Source organism: Prionailurus viverrinus, unplaced genomic scaffold (genome assembly GCF_022837055.1).
Source record: "Prionailurus viverrinus isolate Anna unplaced genomic scaffold, UM_Priviv_1.0 scaffold_45, whole genome shotgun sequence".
Taxonomy (NCBI): domain Eukaryota; kingdom Metazoa; phylum Chordata; class Mammalia; order Carnivora; family Felidae; genus Prionailurus; species Prionailurus viverrinus.
This window is the reverse complement of record NW_025927610.1, coordinates 2747528-2765027: the sequence shown is the minus strand read 5'-3', so window position 1 is coordinate 2765027 and position 17500 is coordinate 2747528. Positions and strand designations below refer to the sequence as shown.

General features: G+C 67.5%; 2 protein-coding genes across 4 annotated transcripts; both read left to right on the top strand.

Moving 5' to 3' along the window:
- The first annotated feature begins 604 nt into the window (after positions 1 to 604).
- Positions 605 to 5277, top strand: CUNH4orf48 (chromosome unknown C4orf48 homolog). 3 transcript variants are annotated; one of them, XM_047847263.1, is made up of 4 exons: positions 605 to 727; positions 3635 to 3794; positions 3982 to 4070; positions 5163 to 5277. In XM_047847263.1, the coding sequence occupies exons 1-4, from the start codon at positions 710 to 712 to the stop codon at positions 5226 to 5228; spliced, it is 333 nt and encodes a 110-aa protein (XP_047703219.1). In that variant the 5' UTR covers positions 605 to 709; the 3' UTR covers positions 5229 to 5277. The 3 variants fall into 3 exon arrangements, with proteins under 3 accessions (XP_047703219.1, XP_047703221.1, XP_047703220.1); XM_047847265.1 differs by lacking the exon at positions 605 to 727 and adding an exon at positions 2114 to 2261; XM_047847264.1 differs by lacking the exon at positions 605 to 727 and adding an exon at positions 2799 to 2879.
- Positions 5278 to 11338: 6061 nt separating this feature from the next.
- NAT8L (N-acetyltransferase 8 like) lies at positions 11339 to 16496 on the top strand. The gene is made up of 3 exons (XM_047847281.1): positions 11339 to 11714; positions 13075 to 13239; positions 15771 to 16496. Exons 1-3 carry the CDS (start codon positions 11339 to 11341, stop codon positions 16136 to 16138), a joined length of 909 nt encoding a protein of 302 aa, XP_047703237.1. The 3' UTR covers positions 16139 to 16496.
- Positions 16497 to 17500: the final 1004 nt, after the last annotated feature.

The following is a 17500-nucleotide window of genomic DNA, read 5'->3' as shown; positions in this document are numbered from 1 at the left end:
GTTAAAATGGTATATTTTATGTTACTGCATGTATGTATGCGTTACTGCAATGTAAAAAGGAAGGTACAGGGGCGGCCTGGGTGGCTCAGGTCATGATCTTGTGGTTGGTGAGACGCAGCCCTGGTGTCCGGCTCCTCACTGACAGCCCGGAGCCTGCTTGGGATTCTCTCTCCCTCCCTCTCCGCCCCTCCCCCACTCGCGGGCGAGTTCTCTCTCTCTCTCTCAAAATAAATAAACTTAAAAAAAATAAAGAAGGTAGAGGAAAAAGTCCTTCTGAATGTTAGGGAGACCGGACCACAAGGGGGCGCAACAGGAAGACAGCGCGGTGAGTCAAGAGTCCGGAGGGGCGGCGGCCAGGGGCAGGGCCAGCGGCCATGGGATGGGGAGAGGGAGTCTGGGTGCCCTGAGAGTGGGGCAGACAGAACTTCTAGAAGGATTGCTGCAGGTTTGGTCAGAGCATCTGCAGGGACGGTCTGCCCGGACCTGAGACAGGGAAGGCCGGAGCATCTTATCTTGGGGTGGGGGTGGGGCAGCACACGGAGGGGTGAAATCAGGAGGTCAGTTTAGGACCTGCTGACATCGAGAAGTCAGCTGTCCACGTGGTGGCGTTCAGGAGGCGGCTGGACGTGGGATCCGAGGCTGCACGCATGGCTGGTCTTCACAGCCGCAATCGGAAGCAGTCACAGAGGACGGGACCCTCAGGAGGGACATGAAGTGGGGGGCAAAGGTCTGTCCAGCCGTGCCCTGAGGGTGCAGGCGGAGGTGGAGCGCCGAGGGGAAGGGAACTGCGGGGGCTGCTGATGGTCACGTGGGGGGGGGGACTGAGGACCGTCCCCAGATTCCGCAGGTGGGTCAAGGCAGCGAGGATTCAGACAGAGCAGGAGTGGGCTCGAGAGAAAGAAGAGGTGCGGCGGAGGTGGGGTGGGGGCTCGCGACTCGCGAGGTTTGTTTCGTTTGGATAGAAAATAAATCACAGCCTGTTCGCTGAAGAGAAGGCTCCAGTTGAGAGGGAACATCCGGTGCCCTGAGGAGGGGCAGGGGGAAGCGGAGGGGGAAGCAGACTGCGGCGAGGGGACATCTCTGCTGGGGGGATGCAGAGAGACAGAGCACGTGTGGCCTCGGCACTCTAGAGCCTGGCAGCCCCGAGGGCCGCCCGAGGTTCCATCCCCGACATCCCGCCGCCCCCTCGGGCGGCGCGGTCCCCCCGCTAGGGGGCGCACGGCCGCGGCAGGGGGTCTAGACCCCGGAGGGTCGGGTGGGAAGGTGCGATGAAGTGAGCCCAAAGGAGAGGATCCCGGGGCGCCGGCGAAGGGGGGGTAGGTACGCGATGATGGATCCGCGGTGTTGGAGGGACGCTGGGGACGCTGCGCACCGGCACCCGCTCCCCGCTGAGCAGAACGCGCTCGACAAGCCTGCAGCGGTGCGGGGAAGAACGTGGTTCCAAGAGCACCGCTGCCCGAGGTCCAGCCGGAGCCTTGCTTCTGGGTGGGCTAGTTCCCCCTCCGCGCGTGGACGCGGCCCTGTGCCTGTGCGCGGACGGGGGACCCGCGCAGGTCACAAGCTTGGGACCCATAGGTAGAAAAAGCCAATGCCGTGTGGCGTCGGCGCGCAGGTCTCAACCAAGTGGCCCCGCAAGAAGGCTCCGCCTTGTGGGCTCCGTTCGCGACCGGGACGTGGGGCTCCCGGCCAAGAAGGGCGCGGAAATGCGCACGTCCGGGAACGCGGACCCAAGAGCCCCAGACCGGGAGCCCGGCCCGGCGTCCGCCCGACGGGGAAGAGGAGAGGGTGGCGGTCACGAGCACGGGCCCCTCCCCTGGGTCAGGAAGCCCGCGTCCGGCCGGGGCCACAGCTGACCCCAGGCCCGGCGGAGGGAGTGGAGGGCGTGCAGGCTCGGGAAGGGGGCCCGGCGCTGCCCCGAACAGCGTGGGCCGCTGGGTTCTCTGGCACTCACGCGGCCGGGACGTGGACCTGGGGCGCCTTCCCCGGAGGTGCTGGGCCTTGGAGGCAGCAAGCAGACGCCAAGTGGAGCCCATCCTTCCCAGAGGGAACAGCTCCGCCCGGCGAGGACCTGAAGCCCGCGCGCATCGGGCACCTACTGGGGGGGGGGGGGGGGCAAGCGAGGTTCTTTACTTCCAACAACCCTGCGCTTCCACGAGGGAGAAAAGGGCACAGAGAAGCCAAGCTACCCCTCCGAGGTCACACAGCCGGGGAAGGTGGTTGGACCTGGAGGCTGGGAAAGGCGGGCTGAAGGGGAGTGGCAAGTAGGTGTCCGTGCACCGAAGGTGGAGAGGAAGGACCTGGCGGGCCGGCGGGCTTCTTTCCTGGCCGGGAGGGTCGGGGGCCAGGCTGGGCAGAGGGAAGACCTGGGAGCGTGGATTCCCCACCGCCTCACGGCCTGGCTCGCTCCTGGCCCTGATCTCCCCGGGGCAATCCAACCCGACCGGACCCTACCGACCGGCGGGGAGCCTCCCCAGCTCCTAGAGTGCATAGAGCCCCACCCTCAGGATCGGCCCCAGGAACACGCCGAGACCCCGCACCGCTGGAAGCAAATTTCCCGCTTCCTCAGCTTGGTTCCCGCCGGCAGTGGCTCTGGAGGTTCTGCCCAGATGCCGCCTCCTCCCGGCAGCCCTCCCGACTCCAACGCCTGTGAGCCTGATGGGGGCTGCAAGCGCAGCTCCAGCCAGGGCTGAGAACTCAGAGTCTTGGAGCTTCCGCGGTCCCTTTAAACTGGTGGTTCGCGCAGTCCCGGGGTTCCCATGACAACGACGGCGGAAGGGGGACCCGGGCGGGGTCTGGTCGGAGCGCATGCGCGGTACGCGCCCGACGCGGCACGTCTTCCCGAGTCGCCCGCGCTGCTGTCGCGGGGTCCCTGAACCGCGGTGAGGGCGGGGTGGGGCGTTCGCGGGCCCGGGGGGCGGGTCGCGGGCTCGGGGTGCAGAGATGGGGGGTGGTCTTGGGACCTAGCTGAGGGCGGGGTGGAAGGGGTTCGCGAGCCCGGGAAGGGACGGGGCGGGGGGTCCATGAACGGGGGTGAGGGCGGGGTAGGAGGGGTTCGCAGGCCCGGGAATGGGGTGTCGAAGTGTGAGGGGTTCACGGGCCCGGGGCGGGGGTAGGATGGGGAGGTCCATAAACTGGGGTGAGGGCAGGGTGGGAGGGGTTCGCGGGCCCGGGGTGGGCAGGGTGGGGGGGGTTCGCGGGCCCGGGGTGGGCGGGGTGGGGGGGTGGGGTCCATGAGCCCCGGTGAGAGCCGGATGGGAGGGGTTCGCGAGCCCGGGAGGGGACGGAGCGGGGGGTCCATGAACCGGTGTGAGGGCGGGGTGGGGGGGGGGTGTCCATGAGCCCGGGTGAGGGCAGGGTGGGAGGGGTTCGCGGGCCCGGGGTGGGCGGGGTGGGGGGGGGTGGGGTCCATGAGCCCCGGTGAGAACCGAATGGGAGGGGTTCGTGGCCCGGGATGGGACGGAGCGGGGGGTCCATGAACCGGTGTGAGGGCGGGGTGGGAGAGGTTCGCGGGCCCGGGGTGGGCGGGGTGGGAGTCCGTGAACCCCGGTGAGGGCGGGCTGGGAGGGGTCGCGGGCGCGGGGGGCGTCGCCCAGGTGGGTGAACGGGTCGGGGTGACCCCTGTGCCTTACTGCAGGGCGGCCCCGGCTCCCTGCGCTCGGCCATGGCCCCCCCGCCTCCGTGCAGGCTCCCGAGGTCGCTGCCGCCGTGGCTGCTGCTGCTGCTGTTGAGTGTGGCGCTGCTGGGCTCCCAGGCCCGAGCCGAGCCCGCCGCTGGGAGCGCCGTCCCCGCGCAGAGTACGTGCGTCGCGGAGGGTCCCCGCGGGGCCGTGACTCCACCCGGGTGTGCGGGAGCGCCGTGCCTCCCCATTGTTCCGGGCGCCCCTGCCGCGGTCCGGCGCTCGGGCCACCCCCTGGGTGGGGGACGCACGGGTGGGACCGGGCTAGGGTCACGTTCTCGCCGCCCTGATGCGCATCTCCGTAGGCCGCCCGTGCGTGGACTGCCACGCGTTCGAGTTCATGCAGCGCGCTCTGCAGGATCTTCGGAAGACGGCCTACAGCCTGGACTCGAGGGTGAGCCTCTCTGGCCAGGAGGGGGCCTGGCCTGGCCGGACCACTGGCTCAGGGTGCTGCCTGAGGGCGGGGACGGGGGTGGGGGTGGGGGTGGGGTAGGACCTCCCGCAGCACCCGGGATCTTCCCGCCCTCGTCTGGCACACCGTTTCCGGCCTCAGTGAGGGAGGGTGCCTCTCCTCCCCCAGGCCTCTCGGCCTTATTCCCTGTGAGCCCCACCGGGCACCGCCAGCCTCGGTTCAGCATTCCCTACGTGGGGCAGTGAGACCCAGTGGGGAGGGGACACTGGGGCAGGGAGTCAGAAAGGGCTTGCTTGGTGGGGGAGGGTTGGACAGAGCAGTCTGGTCTGGGAGGCTCCTCACTCCCCAGCCTCACCTGGGGAGGGACGAGTGTGCACACAGGGTCCCAGGGCACAAGGATCACCCTCCCAAATCTGGAATGAACACAGCCTCCCCACATTGTCCCATGTCCTCGCTGTCCCTCGGTCCGGCGGGGGGCAGGGGGGGGATAGTTTTCACTTAGGACAGAGATAGGTACTCCTCTGGGGAAAGGGGAGAGTGTCCAAGAGTGGAAAGAAGGGGGGACCCCACTCTGATCCCCTTTTCTGGGCAGCCCCCCCAGGGTTCCCCAGATTGAAGCCTAGACTGCCCCCCGGGTCTGAGGATCCAGAATCTCCTAGAGTCTGAGGCCAGGCTCCTGAGAGCAGCAGCCCCCAGCCCATCCTGGGCCGGTGCTGGGGGCAGCCTGGGAAGGGGCATGTGCATAGAAGGAGAGCGGGTGAGAAGTAGTCCAGGCCTGGGATCGGCGTGTGCAGGGCCCAGGGCAGGACTGCGGTGCTGGCGGAAACCACAGAGTCTCTTTCCCTCCTGGAAGAGGGGAGTGGGGAGGAGAGGAGGCCCACCCAGGAGCAGAGGGTCTGACAATCAGTGGTGGGGAGGCGGCGTGGGGGGGGGGGTGGCTCTGAGGTCTGGGGAGCTGGTGGAGAGGGTACCGCCTGTGGGTTTTGGGGGGAAACGGGCCGAGTGCCCACGGGAGCTGGTGGGGGGCAGCAGTCGTACAAGTGCCCTCCCTCACCGCCCCTTGTTGCTTTGCAGACGGAGACCCTCCTGCTGCAGGCCGAGCGCCGGGCCCTGTGTGCCTGCTGGCCTGCCGGGCGCTGAGGATCCTCAGACACCACTGTCCCCTCATCAATAAATGCCCAGCCCAGCACGCCGTGTCCTGTCTCCCTGTTCTGGCCACCACAGCCCACCTGCATCGCCCCCCGCGTCCCTGGGTGGGCTCCTCTGTGGGTCTTGGACCCCCAGCTGTCCCATTTGGGCTGAGGCCCACTGGGCACCTGCTGCACACCAGCGCCGGTGCCAAGCAGATGGGCATGCGTGGCCACACGTGTGGACCTGGACCCACAGGCACCGTGGCCACTGCCAGTCCGCCTTCAGAGGCCTGCTTCCTTGCCTGCCTGGCCTTGTTTTGAGGCCAGGGGATCACAGAAGTTGGCCCGGTCCCCTGGAACAGCTGCCCCGGTGCTGAGCCCCCAAGGGCTCCCCTGCACTGTCCTGGGGATGGCTCTGGTGGGAGCTCCGTGGAGGCCCAGCTCGTGGACCCCCACGGAGCCTAGCCTGCCGTGGCTGCCAGGAGAGGGAGGGCAGCCCCCCTCCCCGGGAAGGCTCCTCCGGGAAGGGAGGGCCGGCATGGTCCCCACGGTCTCCACCCAGCCTGCTGGGACCCTCCCATAGCCTGAGCCCAGCTCCCGGGCACCAGAGAATTGGAATCCGGATAGGAGTGTTGTGCCTGTGGGTAACGGGCCCGTAGTCACCCACCCATGAATAGTGCCAGGCAGGAGGCCAGGTGTGTTGGCAGCTGTGGTGGGCAGGTGAGTGGGGGTTTCTGGTCCGGTCGGCTCCCAGAGAGGGGCTCCCGACTCTCCACCCCCAGCTTGTCCCTGTCAGGGTTCGTGCGCACACTTTCGCTCAGACCCTCCCTCTGGGCCTCTGAGCTCCTCAAGGCGGTGCTCCCACCCTGTGGCCTGTTCCGCCCTCAGTACTTTTCCGCCTGCAAGTGCCTGGCCTGCAGGTGAGCACGCAGGTGTCTGGACCATGGTGAGCAAACCAGAGTCCTACCTTGGTCGCGGTGGGAGGTTGAGGTAACCGCCTTAGCAGCGACGACGGTGCCTCTAAAGCAGGCCAGGGAAAGACAAAGGGGTGCCGAAGCCACCTGAAGCTTAGGCCGGCTCTCGATTCTGGAAATGAGCGAGGTACTCGGGGGTGGGGGTGGGGCATAGCATCAGAATTCTGTCCTGGGGCCCCAGGATGGAGCAGAGGGGTGGCTGAGGCAAGTGCCTCTTCCCCCGGGGCCCGCCCAGAGGGTGCTGGTGTTCCGTTGGCTGGCTTCGGTGGGGATGCACCCTGTGTTCTCTGCTTGGGTGGTCAGATGTAGCAAATACAGATCTGGGACCGGCGGGTACTTTTCAGTGTAGAAAGTACAAGTGCTTCTAGCGTAAGTACTCTTTAAGTAGAAGCATGCCGTCCCGTGCAATATTTCGGACGTATTTATACTACAAGTTATTCATATATCCAAAATTTAAATTTAACTGGGCATCCTGTGTTTTGTGGGCAGCCACAAGCCCTGGCACAAATTGGGGTTTCTATTACTGTGAAAGATCAGGACGGCCAAGGGCTTGTCTCAGAAAGCCTCTCCTGGGAGCACCCTTGGGGAGGAAGTAGGGGCCCGAGCCCCGCAGACAGGGCCTGGCGTGGCAGGTGGAGGGGCCAGGATGCTGCTGTGCCTGCCATGCTAGTCTTGGGGTATGTTCTGGACCCCTCAAGGTGACAGAGAGGTCCAGGGAGCAACTGGGTAGATGTGCCTGGGAAAGGGGCTGGGGAGAGAAGGTCAGGAACACAGGTGCTGGCCGAGACCCTGTGGCCTGGGGGCGGCCAGAGCAGAGGTGAGCGCCAAGAGGGAAGAGAGATGAGGGGCCCCAGAGGAGAGGGGGCAGCCATGAGGCAGGAAGAGCCCTGAGACAGGTGAGGGCTTTGGTTAGAAAGGAGGGGTCAACGTGTCACGTGCTGCTGAGGTCAAGCGAGGGCCAGGCCTGGTTCTGGACAGAACAAACACCGGTCGTTGTCGACCTTGATAAGAACAGGGTCAGTTGTGGGTGGGGAAGGCCTGAATGGAGGTTTCGTGGCGGGGAGTGGAGGTGGGGAGAGTCGGCACGGACAAGTTGCAAGTTTAGTCTTGCGAGGCTAACAGCCGTCCCGGAGCTGGGACGTGGCCTTCCTGTGCATCTGAGGCAGAGTCCATCAAGAGCACTTGCCACGACTGTGTGTAAACATGACTCTCCCCTAAGCAGTGAACTGGAAATGAAGTATCTCTACGACAGCTTTTGTGTTTTCTGGGCTTGATGTTGCCTCAGCGTCTCAGTGCTGTCTGCCGTTGTCACATCCTCACCTTCAAGTCACTCCTCTGCCCCTTGCCAGGCCCTTGGCCCCCTGCTCCCAGCCAGCTGGGCACTCCTACTGCCCACTGCCTGCCCTGAAGGGGTAGAGCCCCTGGTTCAGAGCCCTGCCTCCTAGACCTCGCGTCATCCTCCACGTTGCATGTCTTCAAGTATCTTCCTAGAAAGCACTGTGGTAAGCGAACTTTCTGAGCTGGGCCGTCTGAAGACAGCTTTTGCTTGCGTGTTCAATTCATGGCCCTTCCGACCTCAGGGCCTTTGCACAGGCTGTCACCACTCCATGGAGTCACCCACTTGGCCTCCTCCTTGACCTGTTCAGTCTTGAGTCCCTTACAGCACCTTCCTTTGGTTGGTTTGTCCCAGTGTCCCTCTCTTTCATTAGTTTATTTCCTGCTCCTCCCTCACTGGATTGGAAAGCCTCAGAACAGGGCTTTGTTCTTTTCAGGGCCCAGTAGAGGGTGGGCACTCACTGAACCTGTGTGCAAGGGAAGGACGGGTGCTGGGGCACGAACTCGGGCGAGGAGCGTGAGCAGTTTGGGTCCACCTGCCTCCGGCTGCTGGCAACCGGTGCCTGTCGGGAGCTTTGTTCCCTCCCCACCCAGGCAGCTCTGGGGACTGAGGTCCACGCAGGGTGCTGGGCGGGCTTCACTCAGCACTCAGTCCCTTAGCTTGGGGCAATAATAATAATCACTGTTGCGCCCCACCCCCTTTTCTCCCGGGGCAGCGCCCGTCAGTTGCACACGGACTTCCCATCTCGTCTGGTTTTCTTCTTTCTTTCTTCCTACCCCCTGGTCTTTTCGTTCACTTCCCTGGAGACCCCTTGGCCTTCCTCCAGCACTCCCACCCACCTCTGTCGCTTCCCAGGCCCCTGTACCTCTGACTGCCAGCGAAGCTTCAGGCTCAGTCCCCAGTTCTCCCCCCGCAGGGAGGGACCGGCTGGCTCTTGCCACATTCTCGGAGGACGTGGGTCTGCCCCCAGATGGACCCAAGGGTCCCTTTACCTGGGGTGAGGACTATTCTGCTAATGCACCATCCGGTGTTTGGCGCCCTCCCCCTGCAGCTTTTGGAGTCCGGGAGGGGTCCCACCCTGCCCCCCCCCCACCCCCCGCACGCCCCACCTCCCTTGGGCCCCTGCCCAGCTCTGACTGCAGTGTCCAGACCCAAGGGGCTCGGGGTGGGACTGCAGGTGGTCGGGGCGGCCTTGGCGTTGCGGGTGGGGAGGAGACTCTGGGCAGCAGCAGCCAGAGGGGTGCCCGGGAAAATGGGCGGGGAGAACAGACTGGCTCGACCTCGCCGACCCTTGATTTCTTTGTCTGTGAAATGGGTTCCTCATGCGGGCAGAGGGTGCACAGGGGGCACCCTCACGTCACCCGGGAGGAAACGGGCTCATTGGCGGGCCTGGGAGCACTCTACAGCCTGTGCAGGCTTCCCTTTAAGGCCACCCCTACTCAGAGTGCTAAAGCCCAGGCCATGACCTCTCCAACACCTTCCAGGTGGCTGTCCCTGGGGTCCAGCTCTGCCCCTTGCAAGCTGAGTCTGGCTGCCTCCTCCCCACCTCGTCCCAGCACTGTGCAGGGCCCTCTAGACCAGGAAGCAGCAGCACTAGGCTAGTCAAGCCATTATGGCCTCCGCGGGGGGGGGGGGGGGGGGGTGGCTTTCAAGGACTTGGGCCACCAGGAGGGAGGAGCCTCTGCAGATGCAGAGCTGAGGGGCCACCAGAATCAGGCTGAGTGGAAGTCCAGGTCCTTTTCTCCACTGGCTCTTGGGGGCCAGGGGAGGGGTAGCCTCAGGCCCAGGGTCTGGGGGTGAGGTGGGTTGGGTGGTAGCCAGCAAAGGCTGTGGCCCTACAGGGGCTGGGCCACTCTGCACCGAGGGACCTCTTCACACCAAGTCTGGGATCAGAGGTCAGGGATCAGGGCACTGCCCAGGAGCTCCTGGACCCTGGACCCGGTCCTCCCTCCTCCTGGCCCCATCACAGCACAACAGTGTCCCCCAAATCCCTGATACGGTGTTCAAGACTCAAGTCCCAAGCTCCACCACCCCTTCCTCTGAAGCCGCATCAGCTGCCCCTCTCCATTCCTTGTTTTTCCCGCCTGGACCCCTTGCTAATGGTGTCGGCTTTGCAACACTTCTGCCATCCACCTGGGCAACCTCAGGACACCCTGGAGCCTGGTCCCCCAGTGGCTGGTCCGAGCTTCCGGCAGCACTCAGGCAGCACACGGAGGGATTTCTGAGTGGATCCGTGTGCTCCTGTGAGAGGCTCCATGACTCCACTTTCCTCTCCTGGAGGACAACCGCCAGACAAATCCTGGCATCTGGGAAACATGATGTGAGCTGGCTTCCCGTTTGCCCCCTCCCGCCACAGCCCTCGCATTGGCGATCCTGGCCTCGGACCAGTTCAGCTCCTGGGTGCAGGGTCCTCCCCACTCTGCGGGGGTCCCTTGGCGTGACGCTGGCGAGGGCTAGTCCCCTTCCCTGCCTCTAGGTGGTCGTAGCGGCCTCGCTGGGCCCCAAAGCAGGTCGAGGGTCCTTAGGCCTGGTGCCCTAGGTCTCGACTCCAACCCTGAGGGTGCGGTAAACTCAGCTCTAGGCTGCCCTGCGGGGTCACCGCGGGGAACGCGGGGCGACGCGGGAAAGGACGCGGGCAAGGGGAGCACAGTAGCAGGGGGGCTGGGTTCAAAAAGAGTTACAGGGGGGATCTGGGACTACCTGTCCCGCACCCTCACCCTCACCAACCATCACACCCCCGGCCCGCAGCGTCGGCAGGCAGGTAGAGCTCGCGGGGACCGGGGAGACTCAGCAAGAACCACCCCCCCCCCCCCCGCCCCGCACCTGCACCGAGATCTTGGAGCGCATGCGCGGGCCGAGGAGGGCGGGGGGCCGGGCCGGGAGGGGTCCTGCGGGCCCAGCGCCCCCCGTGCCCGCTGCGGGAATTCGGTGTCGGAGCAGAAGGTTGCTGAGCTGCGCCCGGACGCGAGGGGCTGCGAGCGACCTGGGCATCAGCGCCTGCTCCGACCGCGCACCCGCGCGTCCAGCCCGTGTGGCCCCGGGCGCCGGTTCCCAGGGGCGCCAGGCCCGGGAAGCCGCGGCTCCGGTCCTCAGGACCCCGGCCGGGCGTCGCATTCAGACAAAGGCGCAGGAGATGGAGATGGTTCCGTGACTGAGCCCGGCGGCCGAAGAGGAGGAGGACGCGGCGCTGCGGGCTCCAACGGCCCGGCCCCAGGACCCGACGCTCCCAGGCTCGCGCGGAGGGGTGGCGGCGCGGAGGTGCCGGGACCGGGCGGGAGGAGCCCCGCCAGGAGCCCCGAGGAGCGCCCCCTCCGGGCCGGGAACCCCGGCCGCGCGCTCGCTCGTCCCCGGCCACCTCGCGGGGCTCGGCCGCTCCGTCGTGCCCCGGGCTGCCCCGCGCCGCCCCCGCCCAGGCGCACTCCCGCCGGCCGCCCGCACCGGCCGCGGCGCAGCGCCCAAGTGTGCCATCGGGCGGGCGCGGAGGCGGTGTCTGCTCCCACCCCCGAGATCACATGGTGACCCTCGGCAGCCAATGCAGTGGACGCTAGGACCCTGCGGGACCCCGGGCGCCGCGACTGCACCGGCGCCGCTGCATTATAAATACTTCTCCAAAATGCGGCGCAGCTCCCTGCGCGCGCCCCGGCCGCCCGCCGCCTCCGCCCCGCGCCCCTGAGCCTCCGCCGCCGCCGCCGCCGCCGCCGCCGCCGCCGCCGCCGCCGGTCCGAGGGCGCCGCGCCCTTGCCCTGGGCCCGGGCTGTGCCCGCCCGCAGCCCGGCCCGCGTCCCCGCGCTGCGCCGCCCGGCCGGGTGCATGCATTGTGGGCCTCCCGACATGGTCTGCGAGACGAAGATCGTGGCCGCCGAGGACCATGAGGCGCTGCCGGGGGCCAAGAAGGACGCGCTGCTCGCCGCCGCCGGCGCCATGTGGCCCCCGCTGCCCGCCGCGCCCGGGCCGGCCGCCGCGCCCGCCGCGCCCCCTCCCGCGCCCGGCCCCCAGCCCCGCGGCGGCGCGGGGGGCGCGGGGCCGCCGGGGGGGCGCGGCGTGTACATCCGCGAGTTCCGCGCGGCCGAGCAGGAGGCGGCGCGCCGCATCTTCTACGACGGCATCATGGAGCGCATCCCCAACACGGCCTTCCGCGGCCTGCGGCAGCACCCGCGCACGCAGCTGCTCTACGCCCTGCTGGCCGGTCAGTGCGCGGGGGACCCCGCCGCGCTCCGCCTGCCGCAGTCCGCGCCCGCCCGCCCCCCTCACCCCCGGGGACAGACGCACAGGACCCCCCGAGCCCCGCTCGTCCCCACCGCGGGGCCCGGCCCCGGGAGGGAAGCCCACCCCTCGGGCCCCCTCATGCCCTCTCGCACGCGCACGGACGCGCACCCGCACGCCATCGGCTTTCAGCGGTGGCCTGGGGCGAGGTGGCCCCCGGCGGCGGCGGCGGCGGCGGCGGCGGCGTCCGGGCTCTTGGCCAAGGCGCGCCGGGTGGGGGCGTGGGAACGAGCGCAGGCGGAGGGTAGGGGGCCGCGGGCGGGGGGAGAGGGAGGGGGAGAGCCGGGGTCTCCACCTGCGTCCCCTCTCGGTCCGGCCCCGCCTCTCCGGTCCCGTCCGCGGTCATCCCGGGTGGGGGCGGGGTGGCGGCAGGTAGCGCCCGCTGCTGAGGCTCCGCGCCTGGCGCGTGTAACTATATATAATCCGCGGGGCGGGGGAGGCTGCCTCGGCGGCTCCAAGTGCTAATTTATGAGGGGAAGACAGCCAGCTCCCCCGGGTGCCGGGGGAGGGTGAGTACCGAGGAGGCAGAGCGAGGGGGCCGGGGGTGGGGGGGGTGGGGGAGGCAGCCCCCGCAGGGGCTTGGAGGCCTTTTCCATGGAGCCCCGGAGGGCGGTTGCCCCCATTTCACAGATGAGCTTGAGGCCGGGGGTGGTTGCTCTCCCAAGGTCACGCAGCAAAAGTGACTTTCACTGTAGGCGCGTCTGTCTCCTGGCAGCCTAGATGGGTCTGGAAACCATCTCGGGCTTCCCTCCCTCATCCCCACACCCTCACCTCAGAACACTGGGGGGGCTGGCCCTGGGGCCCTCTGCCGGAAGGTGGCCCCTGCGACTCCCCCCCCCCCCCCCCGAGTTTACAAGGTGGGACAGCCTGTCCGAGCCTCGCTCGAGTGCGCAGGGGTGTGTGCACGGCCGCTGCCACATGGGGGCCACATGGGCGGTGGGCACGGGCCACGAGGAACCCCGCCTGGGGGGCTCTTCCTGCCAGCCATGGAAGGCGGCTGCCCAGAAGCCGCCGCTGTGCTCAGAGCGGTTAGAGATCCCGTGATGTCAGGTTACCGAACAGCGCGTCCTGACGGTGGGAAGTTTGCCGCGAGGGAAGAGAGGGAGAGGCCGGCCGGCCGGCCGACCCGCTGCTCCCGCGGAGAAGCGGCCGCGGCGCGCTGGGCGCCTGTGCCCGTCTGGCTTGTTTAGCAGGGAGCTGCCGGGGAGGAGGGTGGGGTATCTCCCCCAGCCCGGGGTCGCCCGCTCCGCCCGCTGCTCACCGGGGCCCCCCTCTCCCCGCAGTGCTGTGTTTTGCCCTGACCCGCTCGCTGCTGCTGACGTGCCTGGTGCCGGCGGGGCTGCTGGGCCTGCGTTACTACTACAGCCGGAAGGTGGTCCTCGCCTACCTGGACTGCGCTCTGCACACGGACATGGCCGACATCGAGCAGTACTACATGAAGCCCCCCGGTGAGTCGCGTGTCTCCGGCCCCTTCCTCGCCCCTCCCACCGCCCCTCCTTCCGTTAGGGCCATCCTCACGCCGCCAGCGCCCCGGGGACTGGCCTGGGCTGGCGCACCCAGGGCCCTGACTCTTCTGAGTGAGGGCTCTGGCGGGGGGGTTGGGGGTGCAGAGGGCCGGCAAGGGCTGGGGGAGGCAGAGCTAGGTCCTTGGTGCCCAAGCAAGGCCCCCGAGCGTCTGCACAGGTCCCAGGCCTCTGTCCTGCGTCCGGTGGGGGCGGGTGCGTGTGTCCTGAGCCGGCCCTGGGCAGCGCTGCCTTCCGGATGCCCTTTCCCCGGTGCCTGCTGCTCAGAGCGGGTGGGATCTTTCTCACCTCTCCTTGGGCCCCTCTGCTGTGCTTTGCTGGATCTTGGGCTGGCCTGGAGCGGCCAGGGCCCTGGCGGAGGGGGACCTCATGGTGGCGAGAAGGTTCTTCGTGGGGTCGCTGAGGGCTGTGAGCCCTGCAAGAGCAGGGGTTTTCAGTCTTGCCCCCACTTCTGGTTTCTGGGCCAGTTAGTGAGGCAGAGGGTCTTGGCCCAGCCCCCGGGCTTCTGTAGACCGAGGGCCTGGGTCTGGTCTAGAAGGGTCTGCAGCCCTTGGGGGCTGTCCTCTGTCCTCCGGGCTGATCCTGAGGAAGGCTGGGTCCTGGGAGGCAGGGCCACATGTTTTTCTCCATGTCCTGAGCTAGCTGGAGGAGGGAGCCTGCGTCTCAGCCCTCTGGGGTGTCGGGGTCTCCCAGGTGACGGAGGGTTCCTAGGCCAAGGAGAGGGGACCGTGTGGCCCGAACGGTTGGTGAGCTCTAGGGAGGAGCTGCGGGTCATGGGGACAAGAGCAGCAAGGCTTCCGGAGCAAGGGTGCCCCACCTTGGCACCACCAGCCCCTGGCCCACCAGCCCCAGCCTGTGGTGCCCTGTCCTGCCCGGTCCCCACCCCCATTCCTAGCCCTTCGGCACCTTCGGTTTTCCTGGCCCCTTTCCTCAGCTTGAACTCAGCATCTTCTCGGCCTCCACGGAGTCCCAGCTTCTGCAGACGGGCAAAGCCCACCTAGCTGGTGCCAAGGCCCAGGCTGCAGGAGCAGATCGGGGCTCGGGCTGGGAGCTGGGAGGACCCTGCTGTCGGGCCTGCTCTTGCTGGGCCATGGTCTCCCTGGGTGTGAGTGCAGGGTGTGCCCTGCTCCCCCCGGAGACGTCCAGTAGGTTGCAGGAAGGGGCCCTGGGGGCAGGGAGGCTAGCCGACGGGGCCGTGCGGCTCGGGGTACAGGGAGACTTGGTCTGGCCTGGGTGTGTGGGGGGAGCCAGAAACCCTGACGGTGGGCAGGCCGGCTGGTAGGGGTCCATCAGGGCGGGGGGGCCCTCGGCCGTTCCTGAGCTCTGGCTACAGGCCAGGTGTCAGTATGGCAGGGAAGGAGACGGGAGACCCTGTGGCCAAGCTGACGGGCTGATGGGGGCCTGCTGGCAGACAAGACAGTGGGGGACCCTTGGGGGTCGGGCAAAGGGGTGAGATCTCTGGGCAGGGTCAGGTGCAGAACCTTTCTGGGGGGACAGTTTGGCCACTCAAGGGGAGAAGGTGGGGGTGGTTGGTGGAAGACCTGGCCACAGGCAGGGCGCGTGCAGGGGGGGCTGCTCGGAGTGGACACCCCTGTCGGTCAGCCCCTGCCTCCTGTGGCGTCTGGGCTGGTGGTCAGCAGAGGCGACCAGGCGGGCTCTGTGGCCCGTGCTCTGCAGGCCTTCTCTTCCTGGTTGATTGTCTCTCCTCTTGCTTCTCCCCTCATCCCCCTTTGGCCTTTGTCCTCCTCTTCCCGCCCTGCGTGGGGCTGTGATTGGTCCAGGCCATGGGTGGGGACGGCTGGCCTGGCCACTGGGTCGCTGCCCAGGAGAGGCCAGGGTCAGTGGGGAGCGTGCAGTGGCGCCCACGTCCATCCATCCTGGTTTTCCACTTGGACCTTCTCCTGAGCCTACCGAGGATCTGCTTCTGTGTCCTGATCCAAGCAGGTCACGGGGCTCCCGGGCTCTGCAGCTCCCAGCCCAGGAGAGTGGAGGCCACAGAGCTGGCAGGGCCTGAGGCCTCTGAGACCTCCTGAGGCCCCCCCGGGGGGGCATGGCTCCCGGAGGGGTCCCGCCGCCCTGGTCTGTCCCCCCAGACCCCCTGAGGTCCCCATTGCAGGGGTGCTTCCGGATGTACCCCCACGGCACCTGCCTCTCCCCAGCTGCCTGCTGTGGACACACGGCAGCCAGTGTGCAGAGTCCCAAGGGGCCGGGGGCCAGGGCAGGTCAGCTGCACCTGTGGCCTGTCCGTGGCCATCCAGGAATTCGTTCTGGGCGTGGCCGGGCAGAGGAGGGCTGTGTTTGGCCGAGGCCTGCCCGGCTCTTGGTCTCTGGGGGAGGGACTCGGGCCCAGGGCCGCAGTGGGCGGCGGGCAGGCCGGGCCCGGCCCTTTCCACTCAGAGGGGGCTCTGGAGGGGCAGCCGTGTCACCCGGCAGCTCTGACTGCCCTGTCCCTGCAGGCTCCTGCTTCTGGGTGGCCGTGCTGGATGGCAACGTGGTGGGCATCGTGGCGGCGCGGGCCCACGAGGCAGACAACACGGTGGAGCTGCTGCGCATGTCCGTGGACTCGCGTTTCCGTGGCAAGGGCATCGCCAAGGCGCTGGGCCGCAAGGTGCTGGAGTTCGCTCTGGTTCACAACTACTCGGCGGTGGTGTTGGGCACGACGGCCGTCAAGGTGGCCGCACACAAGCTGTACGAGTCGCTGGGCTTCAGACACATGGGCTCGAGTGACCACTACGTGCTGCCCGGCATGACCCTGTCGCTGGCTGAGCGCCTCTTCTTCCAGGTCCGCTACCACCGCTACCGCCTGCAGCTGCGCGAGGAGTGACCGCGTCCCGCCTGCCCGCCCACCTGCCGCCCCGGCCGCCCCGTCCGCCTGTGCCCGCCTGCCCACCGCCCGGGCCCGCTTCCAGACGCTCACCTTGGCGTTCGTGTTGGGTTTTCCCTTTTCAACATCACGCGGTTCTCTGGCTGGTTCTCCGGGGCTGTGGGGCTGTTGCTCGTCTGTGACACTTTCGGGGCCAGGCTGTTCGCAGCCGCGGCCCCTTGCCCTCTCCGGCCTTCCGGGGCTGCACCCTGAAGAGTGACAGCATGGACCGCCACGCGTCCACACGGCTGCTTGGCCTGCTCGAGGGGCCTCTTCCCGCCCACCGCCATCAGGGCAGGCCCAGCCTGGCCCACCAAGCACAGGACCTCCTCGACGAGGCCCCCCCCCCCCCCCCCCGCCCAGCAGACCCCTGGCCACCGGCCAGGCTATGGCTCAGCTGTCGGCTCCCGGGAGGCGTGGCCTGCTGGGCCGGCCGGCCGCTGCCCCACGGGGCACGGAGCTAGCCGCGGGTCCCGCTTTGCTCTGTGCATGCTGAGGACACGGCCTGGCTGCAGCATGCCGCATGCCCCACGGCCTCCCGCCCTGCTGCCCTGCTCAGACTGGGCCTAGACTGGTGAGCGCCCCCTGCCCGGCCTTTGAGCTAGCCACGGCAGCCCGCCTGCCCTGGGAGGGGGGCGCGTGCCTATCTCTCGCCGCCCCTCCCTCCACCCAGCCCAGCTTTGCTTTGACATGGAGTCACATTTCTTTCCTTTTGGTCCCTGCCCCTCCCCTCCCTGCCCCAGCTTTGCTGACTGGCATCCTCACCCACGTGTGGTTCCCGTAGCAACCTGTCGCACAGCCTGGTCGGGGTCCTTCAGGAGAGTAGGGTGGGGAGGCAGTCACGTGGTCACCTCTCCCCAGCGCCAGCTAGAGTACGGTGGCCTTCCCCAGACCTCCCCGAGGACCGCCCTGCCTCACGGCTGCTGGGTTCTGCCCTGTGAATCTTACTTTGCTCAGCCAGGCCGCTGCCAACACCACTGAGCCCACAGCTTCTCCCAGCCTGAAACCGACCTGTTTTTTAATAAGTTATTTAGACAGAATAGCACTCTGCATGACTTTAATTCTTGGGACAAAATGGTAGTTTATACCTTCACGCGCACACACACACACACACACACACACACACACCTGTCTAGAATATGCACTACTTCTGGCCCAGTTTGGTGGGGGTGGGTGGCCGGGTGGGTGGAGGGTTTCAGATTTTGAAATCTGGAGGGAGAACCCCGACTTAGCATTCTTTCCCCCTAAAGAGCATTCCTGGTTTGTGGGGGAGGTTCTGGGCTGCCCTGTCCAGCCTTGGCTCGTAGGACTGAACTCAGGATG